Genomic DNA, 9,373 nt, shown 5'->3' on the forward strand with positions numbered 1-9,373 from the left:
CTATATAGAAAATATTAACTAGAAGTTAATATTTTATAATATATATAATATAGTCAATAAAATTATCGCATAGATAAATTTATTACAAAATTTCGAATAAATTCAAATAAGCGTAACTTCGCGAAAAATGGTCGCATTTAAAAGTTTTTTTTTTCATTTTCAAGTGTAAAGTCTGTATTTTACGAAGCTTCCAACGAATTTCGAATTTGTTCTTGCCTCTATCTGTCATCGTTTAAGAAATAAGGACATGTTTTTTTTTTTTAAGAAATTTGCATAGTTTGATGCACTCTACGGGGGGGTGGAGTAAATTTTTCTTGTAAATGTCATGATAACCATCGTAAAATATAGATTACTTTTCTCTTACAAATTAAAAAAATATTAAGCTTTACACGATTTTATTTCGAGGAATTACAAATTTACTTATGCAAAATTGTATAAAGTTGAATTTTTTTTTTAATTTGTAAGAGAAAAGCCATATTTTACGATAGTTATTATGACATTTACGAGAAAAATTTACTCCATCTCGTAAAGAGCGTCAAACTATGTAAATTTCTTAAAAAAAAAGTCCTTATTTTTGAAAAGATAGGGTAGGAATAAGGATAGATTTAAAACTATTGAAAATTTCGCAAAGTACAGACTTTAGCCTTAAAAAATGAAAAAAAAACTTATAAATGCGACCATTTTTCGCAGAGTTACGTTTATTTGAGTTTATACAAAATTTTGATATAAATTTACTAGGCGATAATTTTGTTGACGAATGTATATAATATATATTGTATATAATATATATTGTATATAATATATATTGTATAATATATATAGAAAATGTTAACTGGAAGTCCATTATAAATCGAATGGCAAGGATCAAATAATAAATAAATAAAATTATAAGAACGCCTCGGTAATTTAAAATCTTATTTTCTTTAAAGAAGGAAGTTAGCGATCGTTGCGAACAAAGACTTTATACATTGAGTAAAAAAAGAAGAAAAGAATGATAATATCGTAATCGGTATCAAGTAATACATATGCACTTTATCGCGAATTGTAATTTTAACATGATTTGTCCATAATTGAGGATAGCATTTGCACATGTTAATTCGTGAAAAATTTGTCGCGTGTGTCAGATATTACACAACGTTTGTATTCCACACATCCTGCATGTAATCCTCCGTGTTTTGCGTATATTAACTGAGCGTCGAGGATATAGATAATATAAAAAACTATTCGTTCGTCGCACATCGATCGTTATAGTTGCATAATTACCGTTGCTTGCGGCGATAATTTATGCAAAAGCACTATGCTCTTTACACACCGTCGCTCTCTAACCAACTACTAATAGTACTAATGAGATTCAATAACGTTGACTCGAGCAGTCGATAGAGCAAGGGCGTCTTTCCGGGCTGGCCTGTCAAGGACCGGTGTTGTTGGTCCACCGAGGGTCCGGAATCGACCGCGCACGACGTCTAATTTGCCTCACCGACTTGCTGACGGGACCATCCTCGACGAGGACGCTTCTGAGAACTGGTGAGTCACTCTTATCAATTCTATAAATGTTTTTGAAGTGCGATTTTTGCTTCCTTTAATGAAATTTATTATTAATTCTTATAATTTTAATGAAATAGAATTATCTTCCGCGAATTATTTAATATTATAATAAATAATATTTAGCATTAAACATGCATTTGGAAAAATTGTGTTATATTGTATAATATTTTATATATTTTATATATGTTCCAAACGTCTACCTTTATAAATGTTTATGTTAATTTCACAAGTTGAATATGTTAGGAAATAACATAAATATTGTATAAAAATTAACATAAAAAACACTAACGCATTTGTAAATAAATTGTAAATAAATTGTGAAATTATATTTTTTTCTAAAATTTACTTTAATAGAGAAATATTTAATTAGAGAATTATTAACTTATAATAAATTAAATTAACATATTTTCTCATTTATTCAGAATTTACATTTTAAAATATTTTTTAAATTAATATAAACTTTACTTTTAATTACTTTTATGTTAATTGTTCATAAATTGTGTTATTTTAAGGGAGTATTCTTACTTACCATTCTATATTTCTACCATTTTATACCTCTTTTTAGAAATTCTTTTTTTTTTAATGTAGCAAGTTTTAATTTCAAGTTTTAATATTTATAGTTCAAACTTAACTTAAGGATTAAAAGTTCTAACTTAAGGATTAAAAAGACACAAAATGCCTTAGTTTTTGCTCCAGGATTTTCGAAAGATCATTACATCTTATACGAAAAAATAGTTCAAATAAATTTTTTAAATTAACATTAATTATGAATATTGTTTAATACATTATGAATATATATTGTATACATATATGTTATGAAAAAAATTCGGACATAATATCACGAAGAAAATAGTCATATTTTTCAATATTTCGAAAAATATTATTACGATATAAAACATTCTAGAAAAAAGCTTTATCTTATTTTCTAATTCTAAGAAGCATATTAGGATTTCCAAAAAGGCAAGGAAACTCATAAATCAAGTACTGTGTTTGTATTAAGAAATAAGGGGACTCATGTAAAAAATATCTCAAAGGAATAGGACATTTATCACGTTCACGTCTACGTTGTTAATTCTTAAAATGGCATCATGACTTAAAATGCAGGCATTATCTAAAATAAAAAATTCAAAAAAATTTTTAATCTATATAAACATAGTTCTCGTCCGACCTACGGTCAAATAAAAATTCTAACTTTTTGATTTTTAAAGAAAAGAGTAAGTAAAAAAAATCAAAATTTTATTCAAACCTTTGTCATTTTTGCAAAAATCAATTTTTTTAATTTGATTGTAAGTTGGACGCGAGAGCTTTACTTATATAGATTAATCTTTTTGAATTTTTTGTTTCAGATAATGCTTGCATTTTAAATCATGACAACAGTAAACGGATATTTTTTTACATGCTTACATAAATTTGTTGATGAATGCAAAAAATATCGTATTTATAATGTTTGAAGAATTTTGTAAAGAATTAAATATCACAAAACATAAATGTAACAACTTATGACTGTTATATTAAAAAAAAAAAAGAATTTCTAAAAAGTGGTTATAAAATTGTACTAAAAGCAAAAATACTCCCTTAACATTAAGAAATGTTCTGAATACTAATTTATCATAAATGTTTGCTGTATAGCTAATTAACAATTAGAAAATAAACCAGGTTTTTTTTTAAATAAGATATATACTTATATCTTAACGATTAATCATATTTACCGTAATGAGTGGAACAGCGATAATTAAGATGCGTGATTACACCAAAAAATTTTTCAAGCATTATTCCTATCTGTCATCGTGTAGGAGATAACTAGTCGTGTTATAGAACGTATACCATCTGGGAATACAGAATCTGATTAAATAGCACGGCAATCAGAGTAACGAAGCTCTCTCTCGCCTTGCTAACGATATTGCACTGTATTGCGATGCGTCAGTGGTATCGCGACGATGAGTCGAGCAATCAGCGAGCCAACGGATGGCCTTTTCGTTACCCGATCGATTATCGCTGCAAAGTAGCCAGGAAGACATTAACAGTGCGAATAGCGACTAACCTACATATCTAATGCCAATTACTTTAAAACTTTAGTCACGATTCCGAACTATAACAAGATTGAAGCATCAAGCATGCGCTAGCCTGTCCGACTCTTCTTTTGCGTTTACTTCTTTTGTATTCCTAACGTTCGCATGCTTAAACGAATTCTATTATCAAATTCTATTATCTTGTGCGCAGAAGGATGTCCCGGACTTCTCTCATATACCTTCTTTCTTATTTACTCGGATGCTTTAAACAATACTTTGAAATTTATTTTAACTGTTAACTGGAAAAGAAAGTCTACTCGAATGTTGTGCGTGTGGATATTATTCATTACATTTTCGAGACAAGATCAGCTTTTGATTATAACTGGACTTTGTCAAATCGCTCTTAAGTAAACAGTTCATGTTCAGAAGAGAAATGTCAGACTGACGGAAAGATCGACAAACAACCATCGAGCCGTCGACTGCAATGAGCTTCGTGTTCGATGTGCTTTTTATGCCTGTATTTATAGCCGCGTTTCTGCTGAAGAACTCAGCTGAAATTTTGAGACATGATTTAGCAGATAGATTTTGATAATCAATTTGATATTCATTACGTTATATTTGCAATAAGGATAAAATTTGTCGTCAAATACGGTCTGATTTTTGTTTCTCATTCCATTATTAATTCTTGAAAGACGCTATACATATGTGCGTGCGTGCGTGCGTGCGATTAGTATTAATCCACAACGTTCTATATAGAAATAGTAATAATGTAATCTTCTTACGGACTCTCTCATTCAACAAAAAAGATCCGAAAAAATCAGGGCGAATGAGAGTCAATGTGATAATTAATATAATACACAATCTTAAATCTTTATTTCCAAAAAATAGTATGTTTCAGTTCACTTTGGAACCATCCTCAGCATACAATTTCAAAATATCAATCCCTTCATGTCCAAGAAAAAAATCACCACCAGATTAACAGATTAATTTGATGTTGTAATCTATTCAAAACATTAAAACAATTATCTTATAAATATTTCGAAACCATTTTATCCACTAAGTTACAAATTAACATTAAAAAATTGGTGATTCACCCCAAGATATAGAAGGAATTCATCTCGACATTGGATCAATTAAAATTTATTATCACTAAAGATCATATCAAATTAAAAAACGCATTGATCGTAGCTCGAACGAAACATGACTAATACATTTAATATAATAAGACATGCCAGGTCAACAAGGAAAATAAAAAGAAAAAAGAATAATGTCAATACATAAAAAATAATTTGTCCAACAAAATGTTGGACAACAAACTATTTAATGTCTTTTAATAATGTCTTTTAATAATATGTACATAATTTGATGTACACTTTCTATGTCCGAGCATAAATTGAAATTATTTTATTGCGTGAATATATGAAAGCACTCAGATATTAAACGTTTATTAAGAAAATACTCTTCATATAATATCGCGACATTCTCCCAATCGAAGTCATATTTAAATTCAATGCTCTGTGATCACCGATTGGTTGTTACTATTACGGTGATTATGATGCTCAGCCAATCTAGTTTTAAGTTTTCTTCCTGTCCAACATAAGAGGCATCGCAGGTTTTACATGAGATTTTATACACAACATTTTTTTCTTTTTTCTCTTGAGAAGATGTCTTTATATTCCTTGATCAAACTTTAATTTATTTAAGCTAGTAAAAGCTAATTTAGTTAAAGATTTTACTACTTCTTTTGTCTAAAATTTTTGGAATATATGGTAATATAAAAAAAAACCAAGAAGTACAATTCCTTCTTAATTTCTTCATTTGCTTCTTTCTTGTATCTTGTACTTTTATAAATGAAAATTTTAGAACGTGCGTTAATAATATTAAAAATTAAATCAATCGGATAATCATTTTTTAGTAATGTATTGATAATGTGTTCAAAATTTTTTTGGTGATATTTAAGAACCGATAATAAAAACGTTCTATCATGCCTATTATTATACCTCTTTTTTGTGAGAATGGATGTGACGATAAAAATTAAAGTATCTTTCCAAATACGTAGGCTTATGGCAGTCAAATTCAATTAGATTGTTATTAATAATAGTAATATCCAAAAAATTTTCCGCCTTGATATTTTTGAATTTTTTATTTTCTATAGAGAAAAGAAAATCATTACTTACGGAAAAAACTTTCAATTTATTAAAATTAACCGTACCAGCTACAATTTGATGCCTCATCCGTATAAAAGGGGGACATTAGAATTCGTTCGTTTTTTTTTTTATTCAGAATGATTCAAAAATCTCAAAAATTCACCAACATACTTTCTAGAATAAATATTGGCACTTCAATTTTAGAAAATAATAGAATGTAGTATAATTTATAATTACCAAAAAACTCAAAGAAACTTGTACGAACAAACTTGTTCGGTCACTAGTGACTCCTTCTTGTACGCTAAGGGTTAAGAATTATAAAAGAATTATAAAGTACTAATCTTTAGATTACATTTTTACGTAAAATCTAGAAGAATGTTAGATAATTTTTTTATGTTGACATACGCTCTGTTCTTTTCAGCGGAACTTCTTGCATCATTCATTTTTTCTCCTCTTCTCTCCAACATTGAAGAGAAAAGGAAGAAAAATGAACGATGCAAGAACTTCAGCTGAAAAGAATAGATTTAATAAGATACTGTTTGTTAATAAAATCAATCTGTTTTAATTTTGATGTAAATATTTTAATGATACAAACGTATCAACAGTTACATATTAAATTTATATTTATATTTATAATTATATAATATTTTTTTAAAGAAATTTATCTATATTTTGAGGATATTGAAAAATATTGATGAAAATTAGTTTATTATTAGGATTCTTATTCGTATAATATTTTCCTGGGTTATTTTTCGAGAATACTGAAATTATAATTCTAATATGTTAAAAACAATGAGAGTAAATCGTGATTTTTTGCATTTATTTAATCTGATTTTTTTATTTGTTATTTAGTGTTTAACTTATTTTATTATATTATATAATTAAAATCAAAACTAAATAATTTAAGAATAATTTTTAAACTTAAAATTAATTACATTAATGGGCACATAAGAGTCAAGCTCAGTAGTCAAAAATCTTTTATTCTAAACGTTCTTCTATAAATTGGTTATCAAACAGCATGAGCGATATTCGTAATACTTCCCCCTAAGAGACTTGAGAAAATAAAACAGAAGAATTATACACTAATGATGGCTCGGAAGATAACCGAAATTTGTGAAATATAAGAAAAATATTGCGTCTGCCAATTTATAAAGAATAGAATAAAAGATTTTTGTGCTCTAACTATCGCGCTTGATTCTTATATGCTCGTTTCATTAATGTGATTATATAATTTTATTTTATTTTTGAATGAAAGTCTGAATATAATAAATCAATTTATATATCTATTTATATATTATAGATAGACGTCTTTTTACCAAAACAAAGTTCAATTTTATTTATTAAATAAACAAGTTTTCTTAAATGGAATAATTAATCAATAATTTATTTTCAATTAAAAGAAAGAGTTGAACACTTTATTTGTAAAGATTGAAATTTACTATTAGTCATATATATTTATATACATCCTTTAATCAAATTTAAGCAAATTTTTTCATTGAATTTTAAGTTTAAATAATGACATTTCCATTTTAAAATATTCCCTCAGTTAGTCAAATGGATAATTAGCGCTGCCTAATTTTTATTATCTATTATATCTTAGGCAGCACTTATAAGCAAAAAAATTGTTATAAAAATTAATTTGAAATATAAGATAAAATATTTAACATAGATTTATAATATATTTGTATTTCATAATACGTTAATATTTTATGATCATGTACATTTTTGATAGACATAACATGTACACATAACTTAATATTCTCAAGACTGCTGAGTGCTGTGATATCATTTGTATAATGAAATTCAAGCTCTTGTGAAACAAAAATGTGAAATCCAAGTGCTATATCATATAGCACTAGAGAGCGATAGATAGCTAGATAGATTGTTACCTTCATTTCCAACATAGATATACAATGTTTTTGTACGAATTAATTGTTCGTAGAAAATAATCGTACATATCATCAATCTCGGGAGTGCAATTGTTTTAATTAATAATATGTACGAATGAATATAATTAATAATAATCTCTTTGAGAGTTTATATTATCTATGTATATGTATCGCTCTATTACTTCTAAAAATGACACATCTCAAAAAATTAATTAATTTCTATATCTTTTAACTTACGTAACGATCTTTATAGTCGTTAAGAGAATTACAAAAATAGGATTCTAAGAAAAGGGAAAAAGTGATTTTTGAACTTGATAGAAAATTATTGACTAATTAAATGATATCAGCAAAAAGAATATATTTTTAACAAATCAAATGTTTGTCATTTTTGTCATTTTTGTTTCACAATCCTTAAAATTTGTTCTTCTTCTGTTGTAATAATTTCGACGTTTTATTTTACTTGTGATTTGATGATATTTTTATAAAGTTACGCTATAAGTTCATTTTTAATTGATAACAATGTAATGTTTATTTAATTTGTTCATGATAATAATTCGAAACATGTTTTTTAGTTGTGTTTTAGTTTAGTTGTGTTTTTAAAGTAAGAGAATGACATACTTGTTTATCTTAAAATATTAAACACTTCTATTTTATACTTAAAGCCGTTTACTGTTATTTTTAATTTATCATATTCGACAAAAACCAGATGATGTGGTATTTCAAAGTCATGTTTTACGGAAGTTTTGTTCGAAAAAGAGATATATCCTATATCTCTGGAAAAATATCTCGTGTCGAAAGATCGGAATTGATATCGCGCACTGCACCCGTTGGCATTTCTCAATTCAAGTTCACTCGAACGCACGGTGCAGTATCTGATGGCCAGGACTTGGAAATCTATCTACGTTCGTGAACACACTCGAGTAAACAACCGGGTGTTGCAGAAATGACGACCGTATGCGATGAAAGAATACATAAACAGGGACCATCCTCGTTGTCATCAGAGATCGATTCTGTGTTTGCCCGAGTTAGTTTCTCTTCGTTAAAGTTACAAGTCCGACGAAGAAATATGCACCGACCATCATGTGTGGACGTAATTTACAAGAGCGTCGAGACGCTCATTAGGAATCGAAATTTCTGAAAATAAATCCATTTTCCTAAATTCTTTTTATTCTCGAAGCATGATGTTGCGCTTTTCGTGAGTTTATTTCCGTGTTTTGGAAGCGGCCGATCGATACGGCCGATTTTCACCGCGAGCAATTTTGGCCATGGTGGTTGTATCATACAATTCTGAACGAAGAAAATCTTGGAAATCCCAAGTGTTGAAGGTGTTACCTTCTCGAGTTGTTTTTAATGAATGACATTGCTTGTTCTATACTAAGAGAAAAATATTTGGTATTTGTGATTACGTAGTAAAAAAAATATCTATATAAATAATATATACATATAAAAATTACATAATTTGTGGAGGAAATATATAAAGTTGTGTAAATTATTTTTTTCCAAAAATTAATATTTTTAAACCTAATTATGTGAATATATTTTTTATTAAACGGAAAATTACAATAACAGTATACTACATTTTATAATTTCTGTATAAATAAATTTCTGTATAAATAAATATTCTGTATAAATAAATTTCTGTAATATTATATAATATAATAATAATACGTCATATGTATTATTATACTTACATTTTTTTACATTTTTATGTTCAATCATAAAAGCACAAAAATGAAATTATTCTTTTTTAATTAACTAGTGTGCAGAAATAAATTTTTAATCG

At 27.3% G+C, this 9,373-nt stretch overlaps 1 protein-coding gene across 8 annotated transcripts in view; it reads left to right on the top strand.

Moving 5' to 3' along the window:
* Positions 1-9,373, top strand: part of LOC108692208 (potassium voltage-gated channel subfamily H member 6) — a 219,153-nt gene that overhangs the window by 80,112 nt on the left and 129,668 nt on the right. For 6 of the 8 annotated variants that reach the window (XM_018200375.1, XM_018200373.1, XM_018200374.1 and 3 more), the window contains exon 4: positions 1,374-1,524. The exons of the other annotated variants lie outside the window; for them this stretch is intronic. In XM_018200375.1, the coding sequence (XP_018055864.1) occupies positions 1,374-1,524 (151 nt within the window). The remainder of the gene's footprint in view (positions 1-1,373; positions 1,525-9,373) is intronic. 8 annotated transcript variants of the gene reach the window in all.

This window comes from Atta colombica, unplaced genomic scaffold (assembly GCF_001594045.1).
Source record: "Atta colombica isolate Treedump-2 unplaced genomic scaffold, Acol1.0 scaffold65, whole genome shotgun sequence".
In the NCBI taxonomy this organism is placed as follows: domain Eukaryota; kingdom Metazoa; phylum Arthropoda; class Insecta; order Hymenoptera; family Formicidae; genus Atta; species Atta colombica.